The sequence below is a fragment of the Strix aluco genome, chromosome 5 (assembly GCF_031877795.1).
Source record: "Strix aluco isolate bStrAlu1 chromosome 5, bStrAlu1.hap1, whole genome shotgun sequence".
Taxonomy (NCBI): domain Eukaryota; kingdom Metazoa; phylum Chordata; class Aves; order Strigiformes; family Strigidae; genus Strix; species Strix aluco.
Window position 1 is genome coordinate 51034164 of NC_133935.1, and position 23475 is coordinate 51057638.

The 23475-nt window shown below is 42.4% G+C and overlaps 1 protein-coding gene across 4 annotated transcripts in view; it reads right to left on the reverse strand.

The window, feature by feature from the left end:
• Positions 1-8951: 8951 nt before the first annotated feature.
• Positions 8952-23475, reverse strand: part of SRGAP1 (SLIT-ROBO Rho GTPase activating protein 1) — a 156373-nt gene continuing 141849 nt past the window's right edge. For 3 of the 4 annotated variants that reach the window (XM_074827315.1, XM_074827318.1, XM_074827317.1), the window contains 6 exons: positions 22836-23060; positions 22151-22230; positions 15020-15200; positions 14304-14438; positions 13832-14177; positions 8952-12040 (listed from right to left, as the gene is read on the reverse strand). In XM_074827315.1, coding sequence (XP_074683416.1) covers positions 11663-12040; positions 13832-14177; positions 14304-14438; positions 15020-15200; positions 22151-22230; positions 22836-23060 — 1345 coding nt within the window. In that variant the 3' untranslated portion in view covers positions 8952-11662. The remainder of the gene's footprint in view (positions 12041-13831; positions 14178-14303; positions 14439-15019; positions 15201-22150; positions 22231-22835; positions 23061-23475) is intronic. The other variant, XM_074827316.1, reaches the window with a different exon arrangement.

Here is a 23475-nt window from a genome sequence, read left to right on the forward strand (position 1 = left end):
CCCTGTGTGACCCAGGAGTTTCTGTGCATGAGGGGACCGAGACATCCCAAAGGTGTTTGCCAGAACTGACCAGTAATTTTCCTGTAAGTTGTTGTCCCATCAGGAAATGCTGCTTTGTGAAACCCAAAATATTTCCTGAAGACATACCTTGTAACTATGTTTCATTCTAGAAAGAGCAGAAAAAAGTATTTTGCTTATGTTAAAGCAGAATTGTTTTATATAAGATGTTACAATGAAATGCATTTATCCGATAAGGATGAAAAAAATTGCAACAAAGTATTTTAATTAAAAAAATCATTTAGGGACAAATTACAGAGATTTTGTCCATTTCTATTACAGAAAATTCCCACTCAGTGCTTGTCAAGCCACACCTGGAATACTGTGTTCAGTTTGGGTCCCTGCTATACAAAAAAGATGTGGACAGGCTGGAGAGAGTCCAGAGAAGGGCCACAAAGATGATCAAGGGACTGGGAAGCCTGCCACATGAGGAAAGGCTGAAAGAATGGGGTTTGTTCAGCCTTGAAAAGAGAAGGCTTAGGGAAGACCTTATCACCATGTTCCAGTATTTAAAAGGTGTCTACAAAGAAGATAGAGACTCCCTTTTTACAAGGAGTCACGTGGAAAAGATGAGGGGTAATGGGTACAAGTTAACCTGGAGACATTCTGATTGGACTCAAGAGAAAAATTTTTCACAATGAGAACAATCAACCATTGGAATAATTTCCCCAGGGAAGTGGTGGATTCCCCAACATTGGACGCTTCTAAGATTCGGCTGGACAGGGTGCTGGGCCATCTTGTCTAGACTGTGCTTTTGCCAAGAAAGGTTGGACCAGATGATCCTCTGAGGTCCCTTCCAACCTGGTATCTATGAAAATATATTTAAGCTTGTACAATTTGCTATGAAAGGGAAAATTTTGTTACAAGCAGTTTTGTTTTTTGTCTCTGTGCTGCTTTGTTTTGTTTTATGTCTTGTATTAACGAGGTGTTCAGCTGTGCAAGAAATAACGTTTCCTCAGTTTGTGGTTGACTTTTTGATTGCTTAAAATTATTTACTGTGATATCTTTACAGTCCAGCCTTCTGAAAATTATAACTTAGGTGTTCAATACTTCATAAAGATGTAATGTAAAGTTAATATCTAATATATAGAATGAGAAATGCGGTTGACTCTAATACTTGAATCTGCTAAAGGACCATGGGACTCACTGGCTTGGTATTTAAGTCTGGAAGAGAGGGTGTCACTTGTGAAATAATGAGTCGAATTTAAACAGAAGCTACTCAGGGGCTGTTGGAGAGTTTGGTTTAGGCCTTTTGGATGGTTTTTGATTTATAAAAATCCAGAGGGTGTATTTTGGAGGAGAAGCCAATAGAGTGAGTCCTATGGTTTTATATAGGTTAACTTGGTGGTGGCTGGGCTCTTGCTCGAGGGTGGGTTGAACACCAGTGCTGCTGCCATGAAATGTGCATTCAGCTCTCCTTAAAAGGTAAACTCTACAGAAAACCCATACAAATTGTAACTGTTATGAATTGAACTATGATTTTTTAATATTCAGATACCTTGAGGTACAAACTAGAGATTAAAATAAATTGCTTTGTATTTCATACTCTGAGTAGTGCATATAATGATACATGAAGAGAACTGAAGTTTCCAATGGACTCTCTACTTTGGGTTAAACTGGGCAGTTTTACAAATAATCATCTCGAAGATGGGTTTGTACCAGATCTGGGCATGGGGAAATAATCTGGTCGTGCCTTTCATTGCCTGTCCATGTCTGGTGTCCCACCTCCTGCTTGGTCACTTCTTGCATGGCCTTGGTGGCCTGCTGCAGCGTGACCTGTCACTCCTGCCTTCAACAACAAGCTAACAGACACCAAAAAAACTTATGGTGGAGAGGAAGCTTGATAGGAATTGAAGCATCCCTTTCCACCTGAATTACTGTGATTTTTCCTCCCTGTTCTTTTAAGTGTTGAAACATCAGAGAAACCAGGGCTTGAAGTATTCTGCAACTTCCCCCAGCCTGTGCTGCTTCCTTCTCCCTGTCCTGGTAGGGAAGAGACCCAGCTGCAAAATACCTCCTGGCATGTTGGGTACACAAGAGTAAGCTGGACTCCGTTCATCACCTCTTTGGCTGAATCTTTTGCTAAAAAAATGTAAAATTCTTTCTAAATGAGTGTATTGCCACAGACAGATCCAACAGCTTTCATCAAAGATTTTGTTTCACCTTTCATAGAAACTGGAATAATCTCCTTGTAAGGAAATGCTGAGACATCAGCAGTAGACCAAAAACATGGTCAGAAAACTTTGTTTTTGTTGTCACGGTTCCTACAGCATCAGATGCCACAGCAGAAACAGGGAGTGGGAATCTGGGGCTCATGTGAGAACTCTCTGGTGGAAATGTTTGCTGCCACAGAAAGCTGAACCAGGTATTGCCCAGCGTTGCAGTGTTTGGGCAGTTTTGTCTTTTGTTTTACCCCCCCAGGTTGATGGGCAGTGTGGGACATGGAGCAGTTTGAGGGTAGGAGTGGGCAGGAGGGAGGGCAGGGATGGGCATCCAGCTGGGAGACTGCCCAGGTGCCATTCAATGTGCAGTGGCTTTCCCATATTGCTGTCTCAAATGTCTGTGTCTCATGGAAAGTGAACGATTTTGGCAGCAAGATTACTGTTTTGGGCTACCACGTTAGAAAGCAGATTCTCCCCCACCCTTCCACAGCCCCTCTTTTTTCCCTGAGAGATGTGGAGATTAAAGAGGTAAAATCCTAAACCTTGGTGGAATAAACCAGTATATACAAAGAGATGGCTTTCATAGTCTTTGGCTTTACCACCTGAAAGAAATGTGTTTTGGTTTCAGTGCACCTTGCATGCAGATACGTTTTGGTTCTTTTTATTTTTGAATTGATATTGGTACTCATTGAAGTGCTGTATTTTTGTTTATGCAGATATGTGGACATTATCCTGTGAGGTACAGCTTATATTGATCTCTCCATCTCTCTCTCTAACATTTTATCTGGGGAGAAGCAGAGCTGCTATAAATAATAGTAGGGCAGGCACTGCAGACAGGTAGCCATTTTGCTGAATGCTGTAGAAGCGATGTGGAGAAGAGTCTTGTCTGGCTAATGCATAACGCATCAGCTTCCCTTTTTGACTGTCCCGTATTTTTGCCACTCTAATGCAGAATCCTCTTCTGACCAGTTTAAGAGCCTCCTGTACCCGGGTCCTTCCCTTGGCTGACCTCTGCCTCCTTTGGAGTGGGACACCCTCCCCCAAGAACACAGTGGCTGGAAAGGGGCTGCCCAGCATCTCCTCACCAGGGCTTGCGGCTGTGCAGTCGGCAGATGTAACGAATAACATTTCTGAGAGATCAGGACTGAATTACAAATGCCTAGGGAGAGAAGAGCACTGATCTCACTTCAGTGCTATCTTGACAGAAGTTATGAACAAACCAGATTATCCCTGACTGCTACTCAGGGTACTGCAAGAAACACTGAAAAATATTCCTGCATGTAGGCATAATGGCAAAGTGATTTATATTTCCTTTCACAGAATTGCAGCACCTTGTTCTGGGAGGATTTCTGCCACATGCAAATATGTTTTTCCTGCCTGATATGATTTTATTTGATAATGGGATCCTTCCTTTTATCAGCTGAGACATGGCTGTTCCCAGCGCTTTGAAGAAGTGGGTGCCCTGGATGTAGGGGGGAAACCTGAGCCACTGCAGGCACTGGAGATGCTCGTGTTGGTTTTAGCAAAGGAGGGCAAAGAGCCTCAGGGGTGATGTCTGACACTCAGTAGCTTTGTAGGGATGGCACAGGTTGCACATTTGCCTCCAGTCCTCCTCCAAGAGAGCAAGGTGAGGATTGACTCCTGCAGCATTTGAATGCTGCTTTATGTGGACTACACCACATGGGATTCGGACTGTATTAAGGGAGATGTATAGATGTGATATTCTCATTCAGGTTAACAGAGCGGGAGAATGTCCTACTGATGTTGCTATGATCAGAGCTGTTGGTGGGGTGAGCACCAGAAGTCATGGTGCAGGGACCAGGGTAGCGCTGCCACCCAGCACAGGCACCCTCAAACAGGGCTCCTTGCTCAGCTAACATCTGGGATGGCTGGCAGCTGCTGGGAAATTTGTAAGGCCTGAGCAGAACTCTTTATTTTTTCACCAAAAAAAGAGAAATATTGGGAAAAAGTTAAATATCTGCAGGAATTGCCTTCTCATCAATTTTATTTAACTAAGAATGAAAACTACATTAAGCATAACTGAATTATTCTATGACTAGCATTGCTAATAGATTTCTGGAAAAACTGAGTTTACTTTAAAGTAATAATAAAAGTACCTGCTATTGAAGATGGATCTATAGTGCACACAAAAATTGCATTTAAATACTTGAGCCTGCTGGTACACCTCTGAAGTAGGAAAAAGTAAAGCCAGTGAAAAAGCAAACACCGAAACTGATGACTTTTAAACAGAAAATCAAGATATTTCTATAGAGGTCAAACCAGAGAACCAATATTTCAATGCAGGTACAGAAGAAACTTAGGTTTCTATAGAAAAGCTTGTAAATCAGCTGCTGCTTCACTGAACATAAATTTTCATGTGTACACCTCATGGATGTACACAGATATGAATGGCATTTAGGCCTACAGTACATAAGAAACTATATTATTCCTAAACTTCTAGTATTTGACAAAGTAAGTTCATTTTTAATACTGGGAGCATTTTGAAGGACTGAGGTGTAATGACAGTATCAGGGTAAAACATTGCTCTGGGTCTGGCAGGAGAAAGCTGGGCAGGACCCGCGTTGCTGCCAGCCTGGGGATGCAGGAGAGAGGTGGTCCTGTGGGTATGTGAAAATAGGGGTCCCTCCAATGGGGCTGGGTTGTGTCCCCCATGCTCCTGTCTGCCACTGTGCTCCCCTCTCACCTGCTGTTGGGGCTGTGCAGGGAGGGAGGGCTTACCCCCCCAACAGGCTGCATTACTGTATTTTCTTAACCAGAAATAAAACACGCAGTAGGAATTTTGCAATATGCCTGGCTCTATGCTTTCAAGAAATTACATGTGCGTATTTATTTATTTATTTATTTTAAATTTGTAATTTTGGAAAGGGAATGGAGGAGAGTTCAGAATTAACTATGTGATTTGGAAGCCCCAGCCTAGCCACGTTTTAATCCCCAACTGTAACCTTGTACGTGAACCGATTTTGTTCAGACTAACTTTAATTTAGCCATAAAATAAGACTTGTGATGTGTGTGACAAATTAAAAAAAGGTCTTGACACTAGGTCTGAAATTAAGTTTTGACACATTCTTGGAGTTCAGGAAAAAATATTTAAAGAGCTGAGAAAACTGTTCAAGTGAAATGCAGCTTAAACCTAAAGGTATTGGTGGATAACCCTGTTGTGTTCACCTTGGTGCTGGTTGCCAAGGGTGCTGGTGTACTACTGTAAGGGCTATCTCTGCAAACGTTGTAGACAGGAAAAAACAAAATGTGTTGCACTGAGTTGTTTTACAGTACTTAGCAGTCCTTGGTCAAAGTTATGAAGAATTTTAGGTATTTTTCACCTTTAGCACATTTAAATTCACTGTTCATGGCTCTGGTAACAATCTCCACGTTAATGCTATTTCGTTGCAATCAGGAAGTCACTGTCAGAAAAACAACCATTTCAATGACTGTCTTATTTCCCTCCAGAGCAGTGCTGGTCCCCATGATTTGTCCCTCCCAGAGGCTAATTCATTCAAATTAATGTAAACCACCATTTTATGTTGTTTGGTCAGTGTTTATAGGTGTCAGTGTACACTACTGAAAATGCATGTGGCAGATATTAAGGGAGGAATCGATCTGCTCCACGGAAATAAGAACAGGCAGGGTTTGCGTTTGGTTTACCCATGCTGCTGTACTGAGTGCAGCTACTATTGATTTCAATCCCACAAGTGTCTGACCTCCTTTGTACAGCATAACTTCATATTTTAGAGCTGAATTTGTGTTGCCTTGTACTTCACACTTATTCCATTGCCACGCTACTTGAAAAGAAAAATAAATCAATGCAGTTTGTTAATTAAAAAAAGGAAAAAGGACCAACCTCTAACCCCAGACCAAAAAGCCTCTCTTGGGTGTCAGTGGTGACTAGTGTGGCCTGACCCTGCTGGGAGATGACTGCAGCCTAACTGGGGATGCACTGTCCTTGTGCAGCCATGGGGCACAGGCTCAGCTGACTGCAGAGTTAGGCATAAAAACTGTATTCCTGCATTTTTTTATTTGTATGTATGCGTTGAGAAAGGTGAGAGAAAACCCGCTGACTTGTCTAATTCAGATGGACCTAGTTTATCCCTCAGTCAGCATCGCATTCTGCATGTCACCTTCCAGCCTGTGGGCCTGCCAGCTCTCGCCATATCTGTCATGTGAGTGAGAAGGTAAGGAAATACATCGCTCTCTTCTCCCTTAAGTACGGCTTAGTGCCACTACACAAATTTTGCTCTCCTGTCTGGCTGGGATGGTGCATCAGATGGCTTGGCCCTTGACCTGCCGTTTTCTATTTTCCTTTCCACCAGTTTTGGCCTTGTTGATCAGTAGGATGGCTGGATGAGAGGAACTGAAATACTGTGCTAGGGTTACAGTAGCACTGCTGGGGCCAGGGGGAGAGAGGGGCTGTCAGAGGGAGGTGGGGTATCCAGCAGGGCTGTGTGCTGGGGGGCCTGGGAGGGGGGGACAGTGTGATCCAGGCTGAGGCCAAGGCCATTGCAGTCCAGGCAGGCTGTGGCACTGTGGTGGAGAGAGTGAGTGGCACATCCATGTCATAAGGATCCCAGCATTGCAGCCCCCTGGCAGGAAAACCTGCTCATGCTGGGTCTGCTGGAGCCATAGTGCTGGCAGAGATTGGCACTGTCAGCAGCATGATCTGCAAACACCCTCAAGTGAAACAGAAAGCAAGGGAGAAGCTGCAATTACAATGGTATGTCTAAAACTTAGTGTTAGGTTTGGGGTTTTTTAACAGTAATTGAACTGTTTTAGCTAACTGGATTTTAAGATGCTAAATTGTTGATCTATTTGGGCTTTCATAGATATTTAATTTTTTTCCCCGAAGAGCCATGTTAATGAAAAAAGCAATATTCCTAGCTACAAGAATGGTACTTTCATCCTGTACCATCACTAGTTAATACTTTGTCTGATTTCAGTTGTTCCCCATGTACCAGTACTATCCAGACTAACATCAAGGCTAGTCCCACGGAGTAGCAGTGACTGAGCAGAGTGACTGTGGCTCCTTCTGGGCAGGGTAAGTTCCCTTGAGATGCAAAGTAAGCAAAAAAACCATGCGTCTTTTCCAAAGAGAACTTAAAACCTGGGCTGAACCTTCATGGTTTCCTTATGCTGGCTGAGGAGGCGTTTGTGCAGGCCAGGGCAGTGCTGTGTCCTGGAGACGCACAGGGCTTGAAACAGCAATTTTCAGCAGTGGCCCGAGAACTGAACACCCTGCTGCCACTGCTGCTCATTGTCCGCACAGTTAATACACTTTTCTAAGCAAAACAACTCATCATCCCTTTGCTTTTCTGAGTGCCAGTAAAGTTAGCCGTTCCCTAGTCACCTGCCAAAACCTTTGGCTGTCTCCGTGAGAGCTGAGTTTTTTCCACTACAAAACCTAGAAGCAAGCTAAGAAGTCAGCGCAGCACAACAGCAAAACTTCACATTACACAACAGGAGGAGATGCTGCTTCTTGTGTTTTCTTATTTATTTTGAGACAGATTAAAAGCCACCACAGAAGCCTCTCTCCTCAAGAGTGTAGGGGCTGACTGTGGAAATTGGGTTACAAGTCTTCTGGGCTGTGCAGAACCTTGAATGAGGAATGACCTTTGCTGTTCCCTCCTGAATTTCTTAAGTCAGCTTTTGTGCAGTAGGGGACAAGAAGAAATACCCAAAGTAGGTCACTGGACACTGTGGTACAAAGGCTGCCACCACAGACTGATCAATGAGTCCACTAACGAACAGTTGCATTACGGCAGCTTTCCCAGTGTCAAGAATGAAAGCCCTACTCTGAGTCGAGGTGGCTGGCGTGCCCATCCTCCCATACCACCCCACACTGCCTGACATACATCTCCTTCTTCCCCTCTGGCAGGTGGTGATCCTCAACCACAACCAGAGATGACTTTAAAACCAACCCCTTCAGCTGCAGCTCCTGCCCCTAATTTTTTTTTAAGCAAAGATTGGAAGTGCATTTCCAAGTAGCTCTTCTCACCCTCAATGCATATAAGTTGGGCAGCACGGCGGGCCTGTCCAGGCAGCCGCAGTCCAAGCCCAGGAATTGTTCTCGACAGCATCTGATCCATGGCTGACGGTCCCTCCTGCAGCCATCAGCCTGACACTGACAGCCCCTGGTTCCTGGAGCCAGCTCTGGAGGTATGTGTATGGCCACCACCACTCAGACATGTGTTCACTAAAGATAACCTTGACCTGTGGCACTCTGCGTCCCCCCTTCTTCTGCTGTAAGGAATGCCCCCAGGGAGACCTTTTTTCCCTTTTCACTCTGGGACAGTGTTTTTAAAATGTGGAAGCTGGAGTCTTGTTTTTTCTTCCACCCAGTTTCTCCCGCGGGGAACAGGAGGGTTGTGGCAGAGTGTTGGCCGAATGGGTGTCAGGGGTGTCACGCAGCCGGCAGGAGTGGGGTTGGCCGCCCTTGATGGGTGCTAAGGCAGAACTGTGTGAGGTTGATGGCTCTTTGTGGGGGGTCTTCAGGTACGGAGGGACCTGTGTGAGCTTATGGGGATGGTGTTCTTTAAGTCAGGTAGGAGCCTGTCTGGGGACAAGCACATCTTCAGGCCAAGATGGTGATGGGACCTGATGCAGGGTGGGGTGTGGGTGGCTGGGGGATGCTGGTTGTTTTCCCTTTATGTGGAAGGTAAAGGTAGATTGGCAATCCACGTCAGAAGATACAGCAGTTTACCCAGCAAAACTACACGCACAGACAGAACAATCTTCTTTATTATAAAGATACACTATGAGGAACAAACCTGAATGTATACTGAAGCTTGTAATGGTACATGCCAAAAATGTACAGTACTATACATAAAAGTGCATTGTCACAACAGATTAACAGTACATTTCTCTTCCAGAACCGTGAAATTTCCATGTTTTTATTTGTTCTTTGAGAGTGGAAGGAATGCAATGGGAATGCAGCCATACACAAACAGGGAGGGATGCAATGGAAATGCAACAGTACAAGAGCAAGGCTAAAGCTCCTCTAAAATTTAAAGGCACTTTCACATGTACATACTACAGATGTACATTGACACAATTAGGTAACAGTCAACAAGCAGGAAGCTACCAGTACTGCAGTTTATCAACCTTGACAGTAAGGGACAATACTGATTGGATTAGGTGTGCAGGAGTTACCCTTTAGTACGTCTGTAGTTGTAGCAGTCTTTCCTGTTACATATCCACTTACTATACTTTTAAGTATCTATAATAACCATCAAACTACACATTTAACTGTGTGAATGCACTAAGTGGATGCATTCACTAAAGCACTGTTTCTAATATTTTCTTTTGCTAAACAATTTCTAATATAAGCATTATGGAGTCCAGTACAGTTATTTAAACATACAAAATTCCCTATGCAATTTAAAGATACAGGTATCCATCTCAATTATGCCAGGTGGGTTAATTTAAAAATGCTAGACTAAAACTGCATGTAGATGAAAGCTGAAATTCCAGTTTGTTCCACTGATTCTAGTAAATTGGGGAACTACTTGAAAATATCTTCTGGTCCCAACCAAGTGAACAGACCCTATAGACCAGTGCTGGGCTGCAGCTGGGGCTGGCCTGGCTTAGGCTCTTGCCCTGGTATTAGGACTAGGCAGTACAGTTGAGAGGGCTGGAGGTTCACTGACCAATGCTGCACAATCCGCTGTGGTGGATTAAGAATTTGCCTCTAACCTAGATGCCTGTGAAGTCTGTGGCAGGGTTGAAAAAGGTTTGCAAATACCAGGAGCAGTTTGGTTCTCAGAGGCGGTTCATGGGGTACTTCACACCTGGGGCTTTGCAGTACCTATCTACAGGGTGTAAACCAGAGCAGGAGTAAGTTGCTCCTAAGTAACAACAGGAAATTGCTCCTGTCACCTCAGTAATCACACCTATCAAATTTTATCACTATTCTTCTCCTCCCAAACTCAATTGTTTATGTATAGCGAGTGGTAAACTTCAAGCTTTCCAACTGTGAGATCTTAAAGAATATGTGGAAAGACAGATCTTGCTTAAAGTCAGTTGTACTGTACCACAACAGATTTTTTTTTTTCCCCATCTTCTTCACTGAAACTTATTTTATGGATTGGATGCCAGAAAATATATTCACAGAAATAATGTTATGGCTTACTGTTGCAGTGTGCAAAACAGCTGTACATTTAGTTCACGCCTAACAAAGTTTAACAACAGAGCGCTAAGCAAAGTTGACAGTTGTCACTCACACAGACATAAGAAAGGTACTGATTTCTGTCATTTAAAAAAACAAAGGGGAAGGGGTGCAAAGCAGTTATGGAAAACTTTCGTCGGCTTTGAATCTAGGTGGTAGAAACACAGCCGTCTGTCCCGTGAGTGACCCCGGCATCGCTGGCAGGAGGTAGTCCCTCTTCAGAGAGCCCCTGTCTTGCTGCCGTCAGCAAACCGTGTTTGCGCTGTGCAAGGCAGCCAGCGGAGCGAGGTCAGCTCGAAACTCCAACTATTATGACTCAAATCGTGTCTTTAATTGGACGCTGAGCAATAAAGTCAATGGGATACTTTGCTGAATTACTGTGTAGTTGATCCTTTTAATCGCCTATCAGCCTCCCTAATGGACCAACAGGTTCACGTACTCCCCAGAGCCTGGCTCGCTCAACTATGAACTCTAAATGAATTTAGCTTTTGTGAAAAATGTGGTATTGGGGAACGAAGGGCTAGCTTCATGGGAAAAGGTACACTATTACAGAGGGCAGCAAAAGGAGTTTCTAGATACTGTCCTGGAGATGTGCTTTGGCTGTGACCTGGAATGCTGCTTTTCATTGGTGAGAGCAGTGTGATCTCCAGATCCATCCAACACTCGTCTCTAGTGAGACTGCCAACAAGAAAGCTAAAACTCAGTGCCAATTATGAGTTGTGAGGGTTTGGTGGGGTTTTTTTTGGTGTGTCTTAAATAAGAAATGTGGACTGAGATGACTTAGACATTCCACACAGACACTTAATCCTCACATGCTATATTTCATTTCTTACTAACCTGCTTGAGATTTGGTTTGGTGACCCAGAAATGAGAGGTCCCTCCTCCCCTGACCCACCCACCCCATAGTTTTGTGCAGGATCTGTTATTATATAGCTACAGTAAGACTGTGAAGTATGGTACAATGTGGCAAGCTGTGATCCGTGTTGTTTTTATTACAAACGGTGCAGCATCAAGTTTTCAAGTAAGTCTATGTTTGTTTTTTAAAATGATGCACAACTGTCCAGTTTTTCTTTTAATTGAAACCATACAAAATACAAATGCCCATGTTAATGTAGCTAGTTTCAGACAATACATTCAAAAACACTGAAAAACAAAGCCTCTCCAGTTACAAACATGAACAAACGATGTTACGGAGCCCTGACTTCTATCATTAATCCATCCCTTTCCCTAGCATATCCCAGTCGGGCACTGTGGGTGGCTGAGCTGTCTACATTGTGCAAGATTTGTCGGCTGGACCCTGGGAAGGAGGGGAAGGCCCTATGCTAGGATTTGTTTTTGGAAGAACAATAGGTTTTGGCCTAAGAGCAGGAGGTTTCAGCTGCACTCCCATTCTAGGGGCCACCATGGGCTTGAAAGTACTCATGGTGTCACTGGAAGAACTAGTGCTACGGCGGATCTGAGGCTCAGAGCTCCTTAAAACAACGCTGTGGAGAGGGCTGAGTGACTCTGTGGAGGTGGCAGGGGTGGGGGTGTTTTTCATTTGTTCCAAGGTGTCCAACACGACATCCGGGGCGTGCTTCGCCGAGCTCTGCCGCTCCAGCTCACGGAGCTCGTTCAGCGCTGTGTTCATTGTCTCCTCGATGTCCTGGGTCAGAGCACAGAGAAAGTGGCATGTCATTCGAATCACTACTGAATGCAAAGCACCGGAGGAGCAAGGAGAGGGGGTGAGAAATGCATGAATTAATTTGCCAACCATCCTCTCTTTAACAAATATTATAGTGCTAAAACCAATTTCCACCAGATTTACTTGAAAGACACTACGATTGACAACATGGCAGCTTTGGCTGGACATTACAAATATTTAACTTATTTACATGAGAGAATTAAAAAAATCCATTAAACCAAAACCTGCAAGCCATTTTATTAAGTAACTGTCAGGACAATGTATATTTGCTTAGCATTGTTTTTAAGTGTGAAGATTTCTGTCATCTCTTGGGTACTGACAGATGTAAAGATTTTAGTCCATTTGCTAACTGTTAGCTAACTGCTCTCCTCATCTAGTACCTCAGATGTTCAGGATCTGTATTCCCTCATACGGATTATCAAACCTGGTTTTGTAACAAAATAAAGCCTGTGTGTCTATCAGCTCTTCTCTCCTCTTGTTTCTCTGAGTTAAATCTTAAGCAGAATAAACTGCAAGATATTCAGTGAGCTTACCTAAGAAATTCTTTTTTTCAACAGAATTTCTGGCACAAATGCTAAAAGAATGCACCAAGACATTAATTTACTACTTTTCAGTGGTACTGAGATACAACTAAGGTTAGAATATCTGGTATTCCCTGCTTGCTCACAGTGACTTTCATATAGTTTAATCAAAATCTGGGTTCTTTTATTGTGGAATGATCACTAGTCTAGGCATTAAAAAAAAAGTAGCTTAAGCCAATCAGCACTGTATGTGGTTCCAGGAAGGTAAACAAATAATAGAGTAAAATAAAACAGTAACAACATTCATGCTTTCTAACTCTAATACTTGGATTCAGCTTTCTGACCAAGCATGACAGTCCCTTCTATCCCTTGTTGGAAGCAAAGTTTGAAAGCAAGCATTGCCAGTACATTAGATTTTAAAACATGAGTGTTAGTGTTATTGTAAAATAGTTTTGCAATCATACTGTACCCTCAGGGTGCCCCTAGTAATCATGTTATTCTACCTAGACAAAATGTGAGTTTTGAAGATGGTGGTATCTATTTGCTCAAAAGCTGTTACCAGCTCTGTACAACAGACCAGTTTGATGATCAGGGTGCTCCCTATTCCATCCTCACCTCTTCCCTGCCAGGAATGAGACAGGTGAGTGTTCACACAGAGGTGAGATGGCCCATGATTTATGCAGGTGCAACATCTTGCACATCATGTTCTTAGGCACAACTACAAGCATCAAATCAACATATGGTATGAACTATATATGAACTACATGAAAACTACGTAAAATCCACAAGACCCTGGAATGTAAATCTGTGCTGTGAATGGCAATGGTCGCTACTAGCCAGTCAGAGCACTCTTCTGCATACCGTAATACTGAGAAATAATTGAACACTAATCACATGCAAGTTAGAATAGGCCAGCCTTCATCAGAGCACAGCGATTTACGTAGCTGTTGTAATTATACACTATCCTAGCGTTCCGTGTGGCAGAGGCAATTTCATTACAGTATAATGGAAAATAATTTCTTTTTATTGCTTCTGCAATGTCTATTTCCCCTTGTGCTTCTTCTATCCAGGATCCCTTAATGCATCTTCTTTCACACACACTCTTTAGAAAGCTGAGTAGGATATTCTCCTGCACACCCACTCCTACCAGTGTATGTGCTCTGCTATGCTGTTCACCGAGACTTGCTCCTCAGAAAATCAGAGAGTGACATAAAATAAAAAAGACACAAACCTGAGCTATTGACTCTGGGTCCAGTGGTTTATGGTCATTGAAACCTGTGTACTGACCAGATGATGTAGATCTTCTAATTGGAGGGCTATCAATCTTCTTTAGAGAATCGTGCCTACTGATGTTAGTGAGACTGCCATGTCCAGGTCTACGTCGCCTTTCAGGGCTGTCAGCATTGAAGCTGCGATTTTGAAGGAGGGCTCTGGGACTGCAGTGAGTTGCCAGGTTGGGGGAACCTAGCTCCACGGACGAGTTGGAGAGAGGGTGAGGTGGGTGTACGGGGCAGTGACCGTCACTGCTCCTGCCGGGGCGTCGTAAAGGAGGTGGAGGTTCTGATCTCTTTCTTTGCCTGCACCAATGAAGAAGTGGTTATGGGACAAGTTGTAGTGACCCACCATAAGCACATGGAAAATTAATTGCTGTGTTACCTGAGCTGTGAGCAGTACTACTGAAAACATGTTATGCTCAAGCTTACCTTCCTAAATACACGTCAGAGTGACGGTCAGTGGGAGAGTTCATGTCCTTTGATGATGACTTATCCTCAGTTATGGGTCCGCTGCTGGCCTCACTATCTGCTTTTTGGCTCAGTGTATCTGAGAAAGTATCATCCCTGAACAGAACACACATGGTGAGATGAGAAGTCAGCCAGTTAAATGTGACAAAGAGCATCCTGGCACTCCTAGATTTTAATCCCCTTAAGAAAAGCAGGCACGTTATAATGCACTGCAGCTCCTTCATGTCTCCAAAAATTACTTATAATCCTTCTGTTTACTGAACTCTTTATATTTTGAGTGTAACCTTTCTGTAAAGAAGAATTTTGTCACCCTTGGCAAAGCACATGCTTAATGCTGTAAAACAGGAGTTCAGGGCTGCATTTCTCCAGCCCCTGCTATTCTGAATTTAAACGTCAGCAATTGCTACAAAGAGACAGTCAAATTAAAATAGGTGCAGCAGCATCTGTCTCTTAATGTACTGGGAACGTATCCATAAACAAAGTATCTTAGCCTAGTAGTGACTTTTGATTAAGAGCTGTCAATTCAGGGCAATAAAGACAGAGGCATCCTGCATAGAAGGCAAATGTTTAATCTATCTGAGCCTTCAAATTTCTGTCCCATTTGGAAATCACTTTGTTAATTGCTTCAGCATGCTTTACACCCCACCAGTAACCTAGTCACACCAGACACTGCTTACATATCCTGCACCACTATGTACTGGTGAGGGACAAGGCCATCAATTCCATTGTGCCTTCCTTCCCACCAGTCTTCAGATGCTCGGTGATAGAGCAGAAGGGAAGCTCCTTTCTTGAAAGAGAGTTCTCGTGTAGATCTTCCAGCGTAGTCAAACTTGGCTATAGCTTCTATGGGCTCGCACTCTGGGTAGGGAGGGAAGAAGAACAGATACCAGATTCCACACTGGCTTTCCTGCTCATTTTGGTTTCATAGAACCCATTTATTACATTTTCTCAGTGCTCATTCTTATTGAGCAGAGCTGACAGAGATCAGCTGAGCTAAGGCAGACTTCAGGCTGTAGTTATAATATATCCCTTACAAAGAAACACAATTAATCTGTGCCCCAGGTGTGAAACATCTGGGTTGCTTTGCAAGCTGCAGAAAACATAACAGCATATTCAAATGTTACAACAGCTGCTGCTGGGAGAGAGGCCTCTGCCTCCTGCTGCAAGGACTCCTTCATGGCTGGGGAGTGGGATGGAGGCCAGGCAATGAAGACCTCTGAAAACAAGATGAACAAACTCAGATGAATAATCAAGAGGCCCAAGGAAGTGTGATAAAGGAAAAGTAACTGTGAGTGCCTTTAACATCTGCCGTGGCAAAGGAAGGAAGACAGGATTTCCCTGTGTATGAGTAGGGCTACTCTGCCCAGTTGGGCTATGAGATTTCTTTTATGTGACGAGTATGCAGACCTAGTGAAAACCTAGTGTTTTACACAACACTGAAGCCTAGTGCTTCCTTAACTTAATCTGCTTCCTTAACACTCTTTTAGAGTGAGGCAGACAGCTCCAGACTGCCTAAGGATGACTCCTCCACAGGGGTAGTCCCTGTGTGGCCTGAAGTTGCCTAAGACAGCTCTGCCTGCTCCAGCATCCCGCATTCCTCTGGTTTCTGCAGGGGAGGCTGGTTGTTTTCTGAAATCAAACATTGATTACAGCAGTCCTGACTAATCGGTCAGCATGCTAGTAAATTCAGCCTTACACGGGTAATGGACTCCATCCTGTAACCTACACTTGGGTCGGAAACCTACTGATGTCAGTGAAGGGTCCCTGCTGAATGTCTGCCTGCAGGTATCTTCAGAGCTGTGCCCAGGCATCAGTGAAACAGCTGTGATTTTAACAACCTCCAGTTTCTTCTGCACAAAACCAAAACCACCTGAGCTCAAATAGATCAAAAAATTTGTCATCACAGACTCAAAACATAAGAAAAACCTGCAAAATACAGGTTTAAAAATCACACTTTGCTGATTCCAATAACTCAGAGTCCCCCAAATGACAAATTTCTTTACATAATTTGAGCAATATTTAGATGGAAATTAACATCTGGGCTAATGACTAGCATAGCAACTTTCCGTCTGGTGCAAATTAAAATTGCTGAGGTTGTAATTCCCCAAAGAACCAGGCTGGTAATGAAAGCCACTGTGCCTTTATGACAACATTTTGCACAGGAATGTCTTTTTAAAATTAACTTCATCCTGCAGCATGAAAACATAATGATAGCACCTTTATTGAGGTTATAGTTTGCAGCTCATTTTTTAAATAACTTGCCCAGCCTGCAGAAGGGTGTCTTGTGGTTTGCTGCTTCTGCAGTCATGCTAAGAACTCTTGTCAGTGGTGAACTGCAGGGTGTTCAGGGCTTACAAACTTGGAAACTTTCCAGAGATGGCATACAGTGGTATGGGGAATTCACTGTTACACATGCAAAAGTAATGTACACTGGGAGAAATGACCTTGATTATATAAATGCAGTATATAGCAATAACAATATTAATTCCTGAAAATGCACCCAACTGGATGGCTTGCTGGCAGGCATTCCCTGGTGGGTGGGTGGGGGGGTGACAGGTTTCTTGGTTTTATGTTTTTAAGCAAAGAAAATGTAAAGATGACATAGAAAGAATCATTCTGGAAAACTAGGAAACCTTTAAACCTGCTGGTGTGTATATTCTAATATACAATCTTGCTTTCATTTCTAGATGCTCTGTCTACAGTCTTTCTAACAGAAAGTACGGATGTGACAAAGAGACTACAGGCATGGAAAGACACTATTGCCAAATTAAAAGAAATAAAACTAAACAGATCTTTATCTTGCATCATGTTTAAGAGGGCAATACTAAGCTGAATGGCAATAATGTAACACTGACAAAAGAATGCTGTTTTTACACATATCATGCGCGTTGCTTGTGGAATTCATTATAAGAAGGTATTACTGGGATCAGGTAGGACTGAGCAGACGGCTGTATGAACATGCTGTTCTCAGACTGTAGTTGTTATGTTATGGGTTATGGAAGAGGGGGTCAAAAATTCAGAAGCAAAAGCTCCCAGGTTTCAGAGAGCCAGTCAGTCACTAACAGGTAATACTTTAAAATGCAAAAAACCCCAACCAAACAAAAAAGCTTTATAGCAAGTAAGAAAATCCCAAATTTCCTCTACAGAATTTCCTTTGACATTCTCTGACTGTAATTGATAATGGTCATGGATACCGGATTGATTGATAAACCCCTACACTGAATAGCTATGGGATTTCCTGTTTCTCTGCTAATTTCAACAGATCATATACTATCCCACATTTGAGTATACAGATCTTTTTATTTACAAATTAATGGGCTAAACTAGAAATAGTTCTATCTCCCTCAGTGGAATTACACTAATCTAAGCGTGGTGCACAATGGGAATCTGTTTTTTGTATCCTTCCATCGCCTGCAAGACTCACATACTTTCTCAGAGGTCTGAAGGAAGTTGCCCCACTGGACCAGCTGTATGAATCGGTAATGTAACCATAACGGATGTGACTTCTGAGACATGTTCGTTAGATTGCCTGGGTAACAAAACCCACCTCCTCAGAGAGGAGTGCCCACTAGATCTGACACAGTTTTCTTAATAGAACCAAAAGTAAGTTCAGACAGGTTTTATTATTTTGAAAGGGGCATTTTCTTTGCTTGAATGTTGCTTTCACATGGAGAGAACTTTCCTGTAGCAAACAGTACTGAGACTGTACTTAAATAGTAATTCACCTTGTTATAGGTCAAGCCTTAATAGTTAAAACCAAAGCACCATGACAGTTACTCTTAGAAATAAATGCATTTTGAAAAGCTAAACCATCTAATATCAAGGTTACTGAATGACAGACAAGCATTTCCAAAAAAGCAAAGCTGATGAAAGCTGTATTTGGGATTTGTAACTCAAATTCTGTGTGGTACTGAATGTCTAACAGTAAAACTGACAGCTCAGAAGGAAATGGTAATTGCACTGCTCTGTCCATACCTGGGGGTATTCGCCTACAATATCAAGAAGTATTTGATGACATAGGATCTCACCAGCTATCATCTCTAGTGACTCAGGCAATGCTATGGAAGTGAAAAATTAGGTCAAACTGAAGAACTGTGGGAAAAACTTCCACTTCTTGGAAGAGCAGAAAGGGCAGAAGAAACATAAGTGCTAATTTTACTTTTGGGATTGGGATGCCAGATGCAGTACTAACCTCCCTACAGAGGTGATGGCACTGAAGTGCCACTGCACTGCCCTCTACGCCTCAGGGCACAAGGAGCTAAGGAAAAGATCCACTGCACTTTGGGGAGGGTTTGCTGTTGCTCTGCTCTGCTCTTGTTCAGTTCTCCCTGATGTACCCTGGCTGTCCGGAATAGAGTATGTCCTTGAACTCTGTGGGAAGATGCTATCTCCCAATGTCTTTATCCTCTTTTGCACCCCATCAGAGAACAGCAACTTTGCAATCTCAAAGTCCTGTCCTCTGGACAGCAGTTCTCTGACTAGGGAATAGCAAAAGCAAAGAAATGTTGCAAGGTGTTGACAGAATCTGGCAAAATGTAGATCACAGCATGCACTACTGAAAAGCAGGATAATTACGATGTGCTGGGGACAGAACAATAACTTACAGTCTTACATATCCCTGTAATTTTTGTTTCCTGCCGAACTACCATCTCAGTTTTTACCCTATTTTTATGAGATATCTATGAACAGTATGATATTAATTGTATGTATGTTTTCCCAGGAGAAACCCATCTATTTAACTTCCTCAGGAAATTCTCTCTTACTTCCTTGGAAAACAAACCTAGTCACCCTTTTCCACATGCCTCCAACAAGAATAAAAAAATCTTCAGCAAATTGAAGGTAAAGGAAATACACTAAAAAGTGCTTCAGCAAAACATGAACAATATCCTTTGAATCTTTACTGCAGAGGCACTTGCAGGTAAAGGTTCTTCTGCAGCAAAATTACAGATAGATATTTTTTGTATCTCAGCTTGGGTACAAATATTCTGAACTTCACAAATTAAATTTCATTTCCAGATTTAGGAGAAAGAAGGAATTTATATGTTTTACTTAACAGGGATACTTTCTGCACATCTAAAAAAGACTGAAAACACTACAGTAAAATGCATCTCCTTCTTTTCTCTTCCCTTTCCAGGATCAACAGAAATATATGAATACCTGTAACCTTAGGGGAAAAAAAAGGCAATCTAAGCAGTTATGAAGTATTTATATATTGTCCTGGTTTTGGCTGGAATAGTACCACATGTCGGATCAATACAGCAGCAATGTTGCGCCTCCCTTTCTCTCTCTCCACATACAGCTAGCAGTGATGCATCCAGCTTATAATCAATGAATCAATCACGTTAAACACCCAAAATACTCCAGACCCTTTAGTAAAGCTTTTTTCTGTCCATCACAGGTCAGTCAGTGACTCTCACGAAGTTCAATATACAAACTGAAGAATTCTCACCTATTCTCATGTCTGGTGTCAAGAACATTTTTTAAAAGGAATTGTCCAAAGGGCAAACACATGACTGTATGTGCAGAGATGGTGAATACATTTAATTTTAAGCCTGTAACCTACATTAGAAAAATGTGCTATTACAACAGAAAGCCGTATCCATTGAAAAAAATGGGTTTGGGCTTGCAGGCTGGGAACCAAAGACCAACAACGTTTTGTATGTGATTCAGGCTTGCTAACCTTTATCTCTGCAGCAGTATTTCCCTAGATTACAAATATTTTTGTGCTAACAATTATTTAGCTGTAAACACAAATGTCCACTTCCTTTCAGTACTGCATTAATTAAGAAGGTGCAATGGGGCAACTAGAATTAAGTTGCTGGCCAATATGGTGAACAAAAAACCATGTCTTGAACAGTTAAATCTTTTAACAGAACTTGACCTGTTGACAGCTATTCTCTTCAGGGTTTGTCTTCACCAGTGACACAGTTGTAACACAGGTAGCACCACAACACGAATGTAAAACTTTTACAACAACAACACAGTGGTGGTGTAGTGCCCATGATTATCAAGGCACAGGTGATGCACTATGAGATGCCATGGTACAGTTCCTCTGGATCCTGCTGATGTTTTAACATCTCCTAGGCACAGTTTTGAAGTAACTGCTTTTGATTGCTGCTGAAAAGCTGTACTTCTTTTCCATGCCCACTTGGGCCTTTATCTCTCAGTTTGGTCACGGGACCCCAAAGTTGGCCCCAATATATTGAAGTGATGTGTCACCTGCATTTCACTACTTCTGCTCTAAATGAGAGATGGACAGACTTCTTCAGCTTCCACTCTTGCTTAAGGCATTCAGTGGAAGAAGGAGCTCTTATAAAGTATACCTATACTGTATTGGGAAAAAAAAAAAGCAATTATGAGTTTGTTCACACCCAATTAGCAAAGCTGTGTTGTAGAAAGACAGTGGGTTTAGCTATACAGAGCTGGTCAAGAAGAACCCACGCACAGGCTGTCTTGTACAACTGTCAGTATTCCCTACTGCTGGTGCAAGCACAGGTATACACCCCAGGGAGAAGGTTAACATTGACTTCTCTCCTATTCTCAGTTTTTCCCCCTTCTGTGACGCTTGCCCACCCAACTGTCCCTCTTCTCCAAACAGCTGCATGGATAGAGTCTGCCTGTCCCTCCTCACCTCGGCAAAGAGCAATAGACAGGCAATCTGTCACTGACAGCTTGTCTACGTGACAAAGCAGACGGGTACAGCTAGAGTGGAATTATTGTTTACATTGTTCTGTGTGCAATGGGACCAGTGTAGCCAGGTTTCCTATAGATACACCTTCCTGTTCCCCTTCCCTGTGGCAATTGTCCCAGCTCCGAACCAGTATCCCTTATGACATCCTTTATTTAAAAAAAAAAAAAAATCCTGTGCTGTAGTTCTTTTCCTCCCCTTTCCCCCTCTCTGTCTCTTCCTCTTTCTCCTTCCATACATGCTCTGAGGCAGCTTTTGTTTCTGCTGGTGCTAAGTGCATGTGTTGTGGTTGCTCTGTCTGGGTTGCCTGATATTCAGTGAGCTTACACTGCAGGTCTTCTCTACAGGGAGTGTTATTCTGAATCCTTCACCTCTAACTGGCTACTAATTGTCCGGAAAATGGTAGTTATTTAACAATTTTGACACCTCCTTCCATATGTTACATTTGCTTGAAACTGGGCAGAAGTTACCAGGAGGCACATCTGAAGGATGGTCCAACTGAAATACATCACAGTCAAATACACCTTCAGGAAACCTGACTAAAACGAACTGATATAATAGAGATGTACTAATTTTTTCATGGATATCTATTGTACCCAGTACTGTCAGAGTATATGTGATTAATATTTACAGCAAATGACTATTGTTCAGAAGTTTCACTGTGGGGGGATACACACATGTTTTTCAGTAGTTATAAATCCTTTAGATGGAACAGCTTTTAAATTTGTATCAAAATAGAGCCCACTGAATGGCAAATATCCCTTAGCTGAAATATTTAAAGAGACACTTTTGATTAGTTTTTGCAGACAACAGATAAAGAGTCACTAAAAATGTAACATTATATCAGAAAATAATATCTGCTGACTGAAATAGTTTCTTTCTTGCCCTTCCTGTGACTGGGCAAATCAGGAGAAAACAAGGAAACAGCTGGTCAAACACAGATGAATCAGAGTGAAAAAGCACACAAACAGAGATTAAAGATGCCGGCTTTGCTACAGAACACCAGGACTGAAATACCCTTCTTTCAAATATGACATAATTAGGAAAGAAAGAAGGTCTCCCGCATGAAACACCTGTAAAACTTACTCCCATCAAAGGCACAGTAATGCAACAGACATACCGTCCTCACTGGTATGGGGCTCTGTACTAGCATCCTGGTCCACTTCCTCTAATGTACCATGTTCGCTGTATGGGCTGTCACTGAAGGAAAACAAAAGGTTGAGCAGAGAGAGAAACCACACATATCAAAAATATGCCAACTCCATGAGATTATTTTAAATTATTCTTATAACGTTATAAAGTTATCTGCAACATAATTCTCATGATGTGCTATGAATGCACAATTACTGAAGAAGCCCACACAACTCTCCTTCAAACAACATCTTCAGTTATTAAGAAGTTTCCAGAACCTCTGAATTCTTTCATTTATAAAAAATGTGTGTGTGTTGCTAAGAGGAAAGGAGCAGGGGGGAGGCATCATAAGCTGAAATTCGTTAAGGTGGTTCACAGCCAGAGAGCCAGTTTCCTACCTGGCTGTGTGCTCTGCACAGTACACCTGGAACACTGGCTGTATCTGGCTGAACACAATGGTAGCCTCCAGCACAAAATGTTGTAGGGAACCTCATTGTAGTTGCCTTTGCTTCTTTGGTTTTTTTATAGCTAACATTTTACTATGTGAACCTAAATGCCCTTCTCATTTATCTTCATACTTCTATTGTGTGCGAAAGTAATTCTGTATCACAGGAGTTATCCAGACAAGCAGACTAATGATTTTAAGGAGATAGAAGGGTAATGTTCTGACTTACCAGTAGTCATCTCCAGCCATGCATTTTTCATACACTGGGCCATCAAGTTCTTTAGCATCTGGAAAAATAGCCTCATGATGGATGATGATAGTTTTGATTATCTCATTCACATGTGCCTGACAAGACACCTGGTCTTGTATGTCTGGAACAGGCATCAGGGTTGGCCCAAAACAAATGGCCAGGTTGTACGGATCCATCATGTTTTCATCACTGTACTGTGAAAGGCTGTTATAAGAAAAATCAAGAAAAATTTACTTTTCCACTGAGTAACCTTATTCTGAAAACTGAAGGAACTTTATTTTCCATCACAATTTAGAGATTTCCTGTCCTCCTTGACACTTAATCCCACATAAAGTAACAAAACAAAAAAGGGGATTTCTTCAATAGGCTATATACACATTATAAAGTGAGTTTATAGCACATATATGTATGTATATATAGTGCTCCCACACTATTGTGTTTAGTGTACACTGACCTAATTAATGGGCTAATGTAAAATGCATCAACTGCTGCTGCTTCTATCTCATCAGTGCTTATCCTTGGAGGCCCAAGTGGACTTGATGCAAAGTGGGTATACATGCCTATCATTCTCATCAGACCTTGATGCATCTCTCCCATCAAATGACTATATAACTTAGGC